General features: G+C 47.0%; 1 protein-coding gene across 3 annotated transcripts in view; it reads left to right on the top strand.

Annotated features, from left to right (window-relative positions):
- ap3b1a (adaptor related protein complex 3 subunit beta 1a) overlaps window positions 1-12,980 on the top strand; it is a 40,419-nt gene that overhangs the window by 22,204 nt on the left and 5,235 nt on the right. For all 3 annotated transcript variants that reach the window (XM_061697779.1, XM_061697778.1, XM_061697780.1), the window contains 7 exons: window positions 504-648; window positions 716-764; window positions 1,163-1,266; window positions 6,823-7,051; window positions 9,577-9,661; window positions 10,907-11,004; window positions 11,192-11,330. In XM_061697779.1, the coding sequence (XP_061553763.1) occupies window positions 504-648; window positions 716-764; window positions 1,163-1,266; window positions 6,823-7,051; window positions 9,577-9,661; window positions 10,907-11,004; window positions 11,192-11,330 (849 nt within the window). The remainder of the gene's footprint in view (window positions 1-503; window positions 649-715; window positions 765-1,162; window positions 1,267-6,822; window positions 7,052-9,576; window positions 9,662-10,906; window positions 11,005-11,191; window positions 11,331-12,980) is intronic.

Here is a 12,980-nt window from a genome sequence, read left to right as displayed (position 1 = left end):
ATAAACACATTAGAACATTTTATTGGATTTATTGATGTTGTTTTTTTGCAAAAGCCTGAAACAAATGAATGGCATTTCCTTTCAATGGCTAAAGGTAATTAGAAATGTCACGGAACAAATTCTATTTGTATTTCAAGGCACCACTGCATACTGTAGCAACAATTGTGTTAAAAAAAAAAACCACGCAATTTAGTCGGGGCGCGAACGATGAACTTTGTCATAGTAGGGTGACACTGTATCGAGAGTGTTGTGAACGTAACGTGTTCCGGGTTTTTCCTGGCTGAGATTTAGGCGGCGCTGGCTCAAAGATTTACATTTGTTTTTTTTTTTTTTTTTACATTTGTCTTAAATCATACTGTACAAAATAGGAATACACAAACCCTCTGTTATATTAAGTGTACCACGAGTGACTCTGTGCAGTTATACAGCCAAGTTAAAATATTAGGCAAAGCTGACGTTAAAGTAACCTTAATTTGCGACGATTCCAACCGTTCTTTCACCAGCGACTCGGATAACGGCGACGCCGAACCCACGGCCGAGGGCAGCAGCTCGTCGTCCGAAAGCTCCTCGTCCGAGACCGACTCTTACTCAGAATCGGCTTGTGCCGCAGAGCGACAGAGGAAGAACGACGTCGAGTCCAAACCCAAGGTAGCCCTTTCTGTTTGCGCTTTTTATGCGAATGTCGCCAAGTCTGCCAACCCGTTCTCTGTTGTAGGTGGACAACGGGGCCGAGAAGGAAGTGTCCTTGCTGGATCTCGATGACTGTGAGTTCACCGTGCAATGTATTGTGCTTTTTTTTTTCTTCTTTCTTTTCTTTTCATAAACTTCAGCTGCCGATAAAACCGGAAGATGGAAGTCAACGATGCTCCGAGCTAAATGTGCTAATATTTAGCGGCCCAAATCTGCTTTGTGTGTTTTGTTGTTGTTGGCTTTCTGTCTTCATGAGAAACATAATCTTTCAAGCTATTTCTATTCAGTATTAGAATGTCAAAAACAAAATGGAGAACCTGGGCTCATATCCTAGGAAAGGGGCGGAAATACAGAAATGCAGCCTAAAAGCCTGTTTTTGGCAACTGCAAGAAGTACTAAGAATGTGTGATAAACCTAAAACATGAGGGTGCTTTGTGTCATGTCATGTACTGGTGTTCTTGGTGCTTCTTAGTTTTCGTGCCTCCCGCAAGCACAACCAAGTCCTCGGTGCTCTCTCCGAGTTTGCTGTCGGACCTGGAAGGACTTTCGCTCTCTGGCGTCTCCGCCGCCACGCAGGTGCGTCCGTTTGTGTCGGTCCGTGTGTGTGTGTGTGTGTGTATGCGTGCATGCATGCGGTGTGTTTTTCGTCTTGTTTGTGTATGTTTGGTTTGACTGTGTGTGTGTGTACGTTGGTTTGTGTTCTTGTGTGTGCGCAGTGTGTTTTTTCACGTGTTCTGTTATCTTGTGTATGTCCGCGTTTGTGTGTTACGCGCGCGTGTTCGTTCGTGCGTGCGATTGTGTCCTCGTGCGTGTTCATTTGTGTGAGCGTGTACGTGTTCTTGTATTTGTTCGTGTACGCACGTTTGCATGTGCGCGTGCGTTCTAAAAAGCGGCAGGCAACACTTCCTCCATCAATGTGTGCTGAGAGTCCGTCGTTGCTGGCGCAGGCTGCGAAATGAGCTTCTCCTCCCCGGCGGATCATTTGCGCTCCAGACGCCAAAGTATTGACCTTTTCTGACGCCTTCTATTTATGGCCCGTCAGGATGCCTCTCTCGCGCCGCCCGTCTCCTCTGCACCCTTGAACTCTATTTCTGCCGGCGGGCCTCGCTCCCCGCTCCCCGCGCCGTTCCTTGCCTTCCATCTCTCCGTTGCGTTCCCCCGCGCGTCCTTCTTGTGTATATCCGATGGTCGACCTTTCCCGCTGTGACGGCCTCTTCTCTCTCCGCCGCCGTGTGTACTTTGTATCCCGCCCGCTTGCTCCCAGGAGAGAGCAAAATGTCCGGATCATTTTTCATTTTTCCCCGCCGTGGGCCGTGTGTGTTTTCCACCTCAGCGCCGAGGTACGGCACCGACGGAAATATAAACTCTGCGCACCCCTGTTCAAATGCGAGGTTACGGTGATGCATCATTTCCAAACTTTTTTGACCAGTAATGTGACCGAAAAGCTGTACAACTTCTCAAGAGTGTCGTGAAAAAATAAACCGAGATTGTGGTTGCAGATGGTTGCCATTGCACAGCTTCTCATACAAGGCGATGGATGTGGCTGTGCGCAGAGCTAACTCTGATTAACCCAGAATAAAGTTCAGTTGTTCTGGTAGGATTTTTCTGACAAATCACCCACTATTCTAGTCACATCTTAAGGTACAAGCCATGGTCCGCGTAGAGCTTCCACAGCATCAGAGGGATCTCGTTGTTCGGAGGTATCAGTCAGGACTCTGGAGAAGGGTACTAACGGATTTTCAAGGTGTTAAATATACCACGGAACACAGCGAAGACGGTCATCGACGAGTGGACGTTAGCGAGAATTGAGAGAAGACGTTACCAAGAAAGACGTTCACGCTTTAACGCCGCGGGCGCGTTCGGCCGCGCCGTCTTTCTCGGCTCGCCGGGCGACCGCCGGCCTCCTGACTTCCCCCGCCCGCCGTTCGCAATGATTGACAGCCGCTCTCGGGCTGAAGGCCGGCCCGTAGAAATGCAGATTACAACAGCTGATTTAGAGCCAATTCGATGCATAAATACATGATGGGCGTCGGGATGCGCCGAGCGGGGTAAATAAGTTCACCTTTTTATATGCCCGTGCGCACGCACACACAGACCGGCCCCCGGTGTCATTTCTATTTCTGCGCAATCTGCCGACGGAGGCGGCGAGCGAGACTCAGCTGAGCGCTCGGGCACTTTTAGAGAATTACGCCGTGGTTATCAAAGGCATTTAGATTAACCTCGGTCACCGTCTTTGACCCGCGCCGCCCCCCCCCACTCTCCCTCGCATTCGCCGGCTCCCCTCTAATAACATTTTGACATTAGGATCTCTCACCGACGCCTCCCTTAAATCCCAAGCGTAGCCGCGGACCTCTTCCACCGCCGATCCTGATAGTGTCTCATTCATAATTAGACGCCCGCGCCGCTAGTAGGGGGGAAATTGAACTGTCAGTGGCGTTTGACCCCATCACGCCCAGAAGAGGGCCATCATAATTCGTTCATTTGCTGTCCGTCAGGCCCCTCAGCATCGGTGGACCCGGTACTCCTCCTGGCTCATAATTAGACGTGAACTCGGAGAGCAGACCTCTCGCCGCCACTCAAACGGCGGCAGATTGACTCGCGCCAAAGATGGGAGGGGGAAAAAAAGAAGAGAGAGAAAATGCCCGCGTGGAAATGTTTGTGCCTTCCAAAATGTCTTTTTAAACTTTTTATTCTCAATAAACAGTGCCTTGAGACTCGACCATTGAAATACGTGGAAATGTCATCCATTTGTATTGGCCTGTTTTGGGTTTTCTTTTTAAAAAAAATGGAAAATGGCACATGTAACAAATTAAACAGTTTGTGCATCCTGATTAATTCATTGCAACTCCTGGTGTGCACACCTTGGCCACCGGAGGGCAGTATAACCCAGTCATGAAGACACAAATGAAAATGACATTCACAACAACTGTAAGTGACTCAGTAAGCTGCAGTGATGCACTGTATCCATTATTTGTCACAGAGGATAAAGAATATATTCCTGAGTATAGTTATCGTGTCTGTCTTCATTAGTTGATGCATAATTCGTGTTCAAATATCAGTTGCTTAAAATAACACCTTGACTGTCTATGCCGTTTTGCGTTGTGTTAGCTTTTGAGCTAGCAGAAGGCAACGTTTTGTGGCTTTAAAGAGACAATATGTAATCTCTCTTTAATTTGAGAGTAATCGTCACCCGGGAGTGACAATCGACATCTGAATCGTTCACCATCTGCCAAACTGCTGCTTATTGTGAAATGATTTGAACACAGCGCTTGCAAGTCAAAGCAAAGAATCGGCTGGATGACGCCTCGTAGCTCAAACGCGTGACCCGAGGGACACTTAACATTCCGACTTAACATTCCAACTGATATTATTCAACAATGTACAAATATTGTTTACTGTCACACTGATTTATAGCGAAACACGCATATTCGTGTGTCACTGAAACAGAACAGCCTTTGTGCAGCGGGATCCATCAAATAGTTTGATGTGACTCAATGAAGGACATACTGCAAGTTGTTCCTTAGCGTTAGCCACCTATTAGCGCTAATGTGCGCTGGTGGCCGCGTGGATAATTAATGGTGTGAGAGTAGCTCATTTGCTGATAAATTGGCATAAATGAAGTCACCTCGCAACGAGACTCCTAGTTACATGAGTGAGTAGGTGCGCTAGGCTGTTGCAAACATTTATTTAATTCAATTTGCCACCAAGGTCTTTGCGCCTTCTCTCCATTAATTGTCATCTCCGCAAACCGAAGGGGACAATTAGGCCTTAAAGTTCCTCGTCGAGGGCGCGATCAGCTGCTTTTTTCTTTTTTTTCTTTTTCTTTTGTTTTCTTCTCCCCGAAACCAGAAATGGATTTTCAATATAACCCCCCACCCCACCCACCCCGCACTTGTAAATGGGCCGTCATGCGCGCGAGGCTACGCCCGGCTCCCGTTAGCCCTTTCGGATATGTCAGCGGGATTTTCAGGTCATTTGCCACGGAGGCGTCGGAAGCGCATCCTCGCCGGCCGCCGCTCTGAAGGTGACTGCCGGCGGGCGTCATCCATCACGCCGCCTTCCTTTAAGTTGACGCATAATAGAGCCTCTCAATCAACGCGTTCCCTCGTTGTCACCTCCCCATTCCTGCTGTCCGACGTCGGCGAGGAGGAGGAGGGAGGAAGGGGAAACGCGACTGACAAGGGAGTCAAGGTTGCATCCCTCTTGTTGCCTTTATTTACACTTGCGGTGTTATGGCCTGCGGAAGAGGACAAGAGCTCACGTTGGCGCTGCTGTCAGACGTTAACTGTCCACTGTGTCAAACGGGTGACGATAAGCTCCGCGAAAGCTGTCCGGCCTCCCGGAAGGCGGCACGAGGGGGGGCGCGCGCCGGGGGGGCCTCGCGGGAAGCGGCTAAATCTCAGGCCGACGTTACGGCCGGCTGGATTGACACGGACGCGTCCGAAAGTGGCCCGGTAAATTTGCAGGCGTGACGGCCGCCCGCGCTGACAAATGTTTGCGTGGCCGCCTTTTGCAGCGTGTGAGGGGCTCGTCATCGAGGACTCCTGGCGGTGTCTGTGGAATTTCCTCTGAGATGAAATAAACACCTGAATTAGGGCCTGAGCATTGGAGAAGCAAGCACCCCCTTTTGCAATGGCTTGGTTTCTTCTGACTGTTCTTTGAAAAGAATTATTCACGATGGTTAATCCCCCGCGGGATGGATATGTTCGAGGTCCACTCGCAATGAATCAAAATCCGAGATGTAGACAAACCGTATCGAAACCTTTTTTTACCGTCGCTTTACATCTCCCACACAGAATAAGCAAATTGAAATAAAAAGAAACGGCAAACAAGTCAAGCTTCAGTCGGGCACTTACTGCATCTTACATTGAGGAGCTAGCCATTAGCTTTCTTTGCGTCATTTTGAAAGGTTTACAACCCGACCGCGTAAGGAGCCTCACGTACCTGAAGGAAATTATGGCAAAGGTCACAGATTTCTCATGTTAAACACTCACCTCGTCCACAAAGTAACATTTCAGTTGTTTTTTTTTGCGTTGACACCGCATGATTCATTGTATTCAATTAGCTTCATGTGCTTGTTTATTCATCTGTTTTGTGTTTACACGTTGATTTTCTGCAAAGAATACCTTCCCCCACTCTTGTACTTGCCCGGTGTGTTAAAAGGTACTCGTGCTCATTTACACTCTGTTGGCATACGTCTAAAAAAAAAACACACACAAGCAAGATGAAAGTGTAAAAAATAAAGACTCATGCTAAATACTGCTGGTATATGACAACATATGAACTTTTTTTTAATTGAACAAACAACAAGTTGTGTCTCGAGAGAGGTTTTCGGGGGGTAAAACAATACATGTAACAATAATAATTCAAGTTAAGAAAAATGAACCAGTTTCAACAGCAGACATGAAATTGGGTGGACAAAAGCGTCATAATAGGACGCACCAGAAAGTCTCAAGGACCCATGCCCGATATTGAACAGGAAGTCGGCCATTTTGGGTGACTTTTAGGGCGCTGGCTTTTGCAAGCTACTGTTGGGAATTGGCCCAAATGAGCCCCATTTAGCGTGTCAAATTTTCTTCATTTTGATTGGCATTTGGCACCACTGTGTACCTTTTTTTTTTTTTTTTTTTTTTCCCCCCAAGAACAAAAATATATCAAAACCTGAAGAAAATACAATCTGCATTGTGGCTTAGCAAAAGGAAAGCGTGAAAAAAGCAGGTGGGGGGGTGATGTATTCGCCAACATGACAATAAATGTGCTCTTCCAGTAATCAAGAGGTCAAGTAAAGAGCTGAGGAGTCGAGAGTGGCGTGCTTCCAAAATGCATCACGTCTCTCTGTGTTTACCCTGCGCTTAATTCAATTTTCTTTGACCGAAAGGGTAAAAGCTCCTTTTTGAAAGAAGCAAAGCAGCCTCTTGTTTCGACTCATTACGTTTTTTGTTTGTTTGTTTTATCCCCCCCAAGTGAACATCCAGTCCATTTCCAACTGCGAGTGAGGGCATTTCTTAATTGGGCACGCGTTAATAAAGAGCTTTTGGTGGCACGACTCCAGTCAGATGCAGTGCTTTTTTTTTTTTTTTTTTTTTTTTTGAAATGATGTTATGTCCTATGTGTGTGTGTGTTCCCCATTAGGTGACGAGTCCGTCTTTCGAGCCGGTGAAAAGCTACGAGCTGCTTCACCACATGAGCGGTAAGGGCCTGTCCGCCAAGTACCGCTTTCCGCGGCAGCCCTGCTTGTACGGGCCCAGCATGGTGGCCGTGCAGGTCACGCTGACCAACTGTTGCGAGCGCCCCCTGGAGGAGATCCACGTCGGAGAGCGCAGCCCCGCCGGCCTCAAGATTCTCTGCTTTAACACTATCGGTGAGCGATCACCACCCCTGATAGTCGAAACTCTACACCATAGAGCGATAATTTATGAAAACATTTTTTAGAGCGTTTTACCCATCCCTCACGCTTGAAACGCATTTAAAAATATGACAACTTCTTCAAGTATTCCTTAGTGCCTACTCTCACCCTCTTGCTGTCAAGAAATGTTGTAGAACATTACTTTGAGGTAACGAAAAGAAGACTGGCTTGTGTGCTTGCTCTAAACTGTTTGTTTGAAGATTACTGTCAAACCGACATAAAAAAAATCTAATATTGTATGTTTGAACACCAAAATGTTCAATCGAACCATATTATTTCGTCTAATGAAAGTCTGTTAGCTTAATGCTAATATATAATGCTTTGGTGTTTTGCATTATATGTTAGCATTGAGCTAGCTGACTTATCTTGGGCGGAATTAATTATATGGCTTGTTTGAAGTCAAATCAAATATGTTTTACTTTTCTTTTTTTGTTTTCGCTTTGCTCTTTGTTGCATCCCAAAATTTTAGTTACGAACGAGCTTGAGATATGCCGACACTCAAGCGGGAGGGGGGGGGAAGAAAATGGAGCAGTTGAGGTACTGTGATGCCCTCCCCATGTGGGCGAGGAGAGCCACGGTCGCCATTGATCGAAGGGGCCGAATACAAAATGAGAACGCTCACAAAGAGCCGCAGTAGACCACAACTCACGCTCACTCGCAGACAAACCGGCCAACCCGACTCCAGCTCCTGACTCGCTCGGCCACGCCCTTAAAGGCACAAGTCCAACACCCGATTACTACAATATGTAGAGTAATTACACTTTATAAACCAAGTGATTTCATTACCTTCTTTGATGGGGTTTTCATGAAAACAGTGCTACTTTTCTTCGGCGTCGTCCCAATGCGTCCCCGTCCATCAATGCAGCCTCGGCTCATCCCCGCTAGCTGGCATCGATCACGGCCCACGCTCGTTCTGCTGTACGACGGCGCGGCTACCGCCGAATCGCACGCCCGCGCGTGCCGAGCGGCCGATTGCGACGCATCGATCGCTCGTCCGAGGAAGCGGCGGGTTATTAGTTAGGATCGACGGGCAGGCGCCAGGAGGAAGAAACGGCGGGATTCACGCAGGCAAAGCTTGACTTGCCGCGTCGTCGTTTGTTTATGGGGGATAAATGATTATTAGAGCTTCAAGGTTAGAGTGCTGTAATGTATTTTGCTAGTTCGCTAGCTCCTGTTTTCCAACATTTATTGAGCAAAGGCACAATTTTCACTTTGGACAAATTGAGAGGGGGCAAAAGTACTTGCACACATACTTCACAAAAGCAAACAACTGTGGTTCCACGCTCTCTTTTTCAAAGGTCTTCGGGCCATGAGTGATGCAGTACCGTGAAATGATGAGCTGACTAAGCGGTTTAAAAGGGAGAAATGAATCTCCACACTAATATACCTTTGTGGCTGAACACTTCCTTCTGCACCAAAGCAATTCAGCGATCCATTTTCAACAAAACAGCCTTCCTCTCAAATGTCGCTAACGTCACTCTTTTCACTTGTAATAGCCCGAAGAAAAAAAAAACGAGAAAAAAAAAAAACTTGCAGACTTTGAATTTTGAGGTGACAAAATGCCGCTCGGCGTCCGCAGGGTGAGGGCAGAAGGCTTCTCACACAACGTAAAGAACATGAATAGAGTTGGCATTTTTAACACGTTGAGTGGATTAATATTGCATAACAATAACAATGTGGAGATAGACCGGTAGTATAGTTTTTTTTAATTGCCCATATGTGGACATACAGGGTTTCCACCTCACCTCACCGCAACGATTTGCACGTTGTTCCATGAAGTGCTAAAGTGTAGCAATGGCTTAGAAATGTACAATTACTCCAACATCAATGCTAATTTCCGTTAGCCCCTATACAGGCTTGTATTATACGTTAGCATTTAGCTCGAAATGATATGGTTTGGTTGAGCATAGGGGTGTTTAAATCTTTTATGGTTTATATGTCCGTTTAACTGTAAACTTCAACCGCAAGTGACAAATGAAAAGCTCGAAGCAAAGCACACTGCGCTCTGATTTAAAGTGTGTGCGACCCGGGCGTCTTTTTGTTTCCCCAAAGTGATGTTGTACGATATTGTCCCATTTCTTGAGCGTGAGAACAGGCACTAAGAAATATTTAATAAAGTTTTGCTGGGTGTGTGGGGTAGAACGATCCAAAGTATTTTATCTCATCTCTATCGCGGATTTTTACCTATTGTAGCATTTTTGTCTTGAATCTATCAAAGGCTGTGTCGCAGCTCACCTCATCTCTTTGACACTGATGCATCACAAGCTTGTTGTCGTGGAAACGTGCTGTGAGACTGGAGGACAGACTTCACGCGCACACACACACACATGCGCACACACTGGCGGCCTTGCCTTGTAAGCTAACAAACACAAGCGTCGGCTTTACCTGTCGGTTCCACTCTGACGGCTTCCTCCTCCTCCTCCTCCTCCTCGCCACCCTTGTCACTCACGACAGACTCCCTTTGTCTCTGCTCCCCGCAGAACGTTTGGATCCGGAGGCCTCGGTGACCGTTTCCATGGGCGTCGACTTCAACGACTCCACGCAAGCGGCCAACTTCCAGCTGTGGTAAAAACAAAAACAAACAAAAAACAAACGCAGACGTTTCTTTTGTCATGGTCGCTCAAGTCATTTTGGGATTGCCGTCTGTTGGTTACTTAGTCAGGGTGAGTAAAAAAAAAAAAAAAAAATACAGAACACTTTCTCATGGACTGTTAGTAGAGGGGTGGGCGTCACGGGGAAATGTGGTTGCAAGTTCGGTTCATCGGGAAAATTGTTTTCATGTTTCATCGCAGTAAAATAGTCAAAACTATGAGATGAACGTTAGCTTTTCTTGGTCACGGTCAATTCTCACGTAGTTGTTTTGATTGGCATTTGTTTCTTAGTTTGGGAGAGCCATAAACCGCATAACAGATTCCTACAAAAGTTATGACGGGGGAGGCACATATGCCGAGCAAGAAACCACCGAGCTTGAGGAAATTATTTTCACTTCTAAAATGACGGCCTGCCTCCGTCGGGGCCAAGTCGTACAGCAACCCGCCAGATCCGGTCCACGTATTTTGTAACGGAAAACATCGCCACCTACAGGACTGGAATAGATCAGGATTGCCTGGAATGTTGTGATTGTTTTCAATAAAACAATCAGGCGGAAAGGTGATTATTTTTGTCACCATTGCTTCTTGCATAATGTTTTGATAGCCGTTTGTTGGCGAGTCAAGGTAGGCAACAAAACGGCATAATAGATTCCCACGAAACGTATGAGCAGAAGGGAGAAACTATGAGAATAGGGTGCATATCAAGGAAATACTTTTCACTTTTTATAACGTTACAGTCGGCTTGCAGCGGGTGGCTCCACATCCTAATGGAGCTTCAGTGAAAAAGATGGCCGTGTGCAGGAATTGGCATGCGCTTCGTAATGTGAATTACTGCCGCCGACAGGACTGGAGTGGAACAGCATTGTCGTCGTGAAATTTCCGTCAAACAAATCCGACGTTGAGGGTTGATTTGCCTTCTTTTCTTTTTCTTCCTCTGTTCTCTCCTTACTTGCCGCACTTGCAGCGTTCCCACGTGAGACGGCAGCCACAATTGATTATCGCCTCTCCGCGACAACAATTATTCTCCCGTTAATCGGGCCCTGGCCTGCGTCCGCTCTCTCGACGCCAATCGATAACCTTATGAGAAAATCTGCTTGGCGCGGAGGAATCCATCCTGCCACAAACACACAACAACAACACAAATGTTTGGAACTGAATTTGTGTAGAACGTGAAGCCAAAGTGATTTGTTTAGTTTTTTTTGTTTCTGTGGCGGCTCAGCACTAAAGAGGACCGCTTCAGTGTTTCCATCCAGCCCGCCGTGGGGGAGCTCCTGACACCCTGCAGCCTCTCGGAGACGGACTTCTGCAAGCAGCAAAGTGAGCCACGCGCCAAATCCGCGGAAAAACAAGTTTGCCATTTTATTGTGTGCGACAATACAGTAAAGCGCTGTTTGGAGTGAGGAATATGTTCAGAGCCACAAGAAAGAAAGAGAGACCATACAGGGGAGGGGAAAAAAAGCACAAAAGACAATACCCACTTTTGCTTTCTCCCGTCCGTCCACAGGTAAACTCCGGGGCATGAACGAGACCTCGGCCACTATCGCCATGGCGACGGCCCACGTCTCCAGCCAAGCGGTCGCCCGGCGGGTCCTGTCGGTGGCCAACGTGGGCTCGGTGGCCTCATCTGAGACTCGCCTACACAGGTGAGCCCAAATGATGGACTTGAGATTTTAGCAGCTGTGCACAAAGCAAGGCACCTTTATTTGTACCGCACAATTCTTACACGAACCAATGTGCTTTGCTGCCATCTTTTTGAAGTCGAGGAACTTTGTTGAAGTGAGTTGAGGGGCTTCATTTAGACAGAAGTAGTGCTTTTTCGCCACCATTTTGGCTCATCCCGGTGCCAAGGAACAAGGAAGTGAGTTGAGGAGCTTCTTTTAGAACGGGGCCCACGGGTGTCAGTCATTTTTGTCGCGGGCCACATTGTAGTTATGGTTTCCCTCAGAGGGCCATTATGATTGCGAATCCACAGTAATGTAGAAGTGCAAATTGAGTCAGAAGTCAGTACAAATTGTTTGTTCAAATTTTATTCTGTTTATTTTATCGGTAACACAAAATGCTTGCCGTATCGCAACGTTATAAAGGCGATTTGCCATTTTGGTATTTTCGCTTTCGCGCGCCACATACAATGATGCGGCGGGCCAGATCCGGGCCGTGGGCCTTGAGTTGGACACGTGTGTTTCGGAAGAAAAGTAGCGCTTTGGTGCCATCTTGCTGGCATCCTGATGCCGAGGAACTATGTCGAAGTGAGTTGAGCTTCATTTACAGTCAGTTTGAGAAGCTGCATTCAGACAAGAGTCGTGCTTTGCCGCCATCTTATGTTATCTCCAAATATTTAGCTGGGCATCAATTCCTCTCAGAATGTCACTTTTTGTTCCGATGGAAAACGTATTTACGAAGAGCGTTTGTACTTGTTGACTTCCCGCCACGCTGTCGGGCCTTAATGAGCCGCCTTTGGAAATGAGCCGGACGTGCGTGCGTCCCGCCTGCGGAATGCCCCAAGATGGCCGGCTGTGTAATTGGTGCGCGCAGAGTGTGCTAATGAGCTTCCTCCTCTGTCGCGCACACCTTGAGCGATAATTAGACAGAGCTGCGCTTCCTCCATCTGCCTCTCCTTCGCTTCCTCTTTGTCACCTCTCGCGTGTGACCGATTCCTATAGATCGCAGGAAGACGGGATGCTGGCTCACGCAATAGGAGAGTGGAAAATCCATGTCAATGTCCGATACCCGTCGTGCGCGCTCCGCTCACGAGAAGATGCGGCGTGGCCTCGTGACTAACTTCGTCAATCAATCGTGTTGTCTCATCGCCGACACGTGTGGAAAGCGCTTTCAGCATTTATTCCGTATCCTTCGACAAGTTTCCGTCGTCGGGCGAAAGTGGCACGAGGAGAGGGGGAAAATAAACGCAACTCTTCTGCTAGTGCGCTGGGATTGTATCACTAGTGAGGACAAAGAGGGTACTAGTACAGTACAGGGACCTGAAGTTGGATATCAAGGGTGTTGAATAAATGCTTTCTTTACTTTACATGTTTTATTATTTTATTTTTTTTGCACCTTCAGATTTTTAAATGCAAATTTTAGTTTTTCCCACCAAAGTTGCTTTACGCTGACAAGTGAATGGAAGTGTGTAAATATGCCCTTCCGCAAAATGTGCATGAGCAAAAAAAGTCAATAGAGACCCTTTCCCACAGTGTTGTTTTTTTAAAATGCAATTTAAAAAAATAAAAAATGCCCTTTCAGTGTCATTTTAAAAGACAAAGCCAAATAAATGCTCTTTTAGTCAATGGTTTTAA

Source organism: Phycodurus eques, chromosome 15, assembly GCF_024500275.1.
Source record: "Phycodurus eques isolate BA_2022a chromosome 15, UOR_Pequ_1.1, whole genome shotgun sequence".
NCBI lineage: Eukaryota > Metazoa > Chordata > Actinopteri > Syngnathiformes > Syngnathidae > Phycodurus > Phycodurus eques.
The sequence above is the reverse complement of the archived record's forward strand: the minus strand, read 5'-3'. Positions and strand labels throughout refer to the sequence as shown.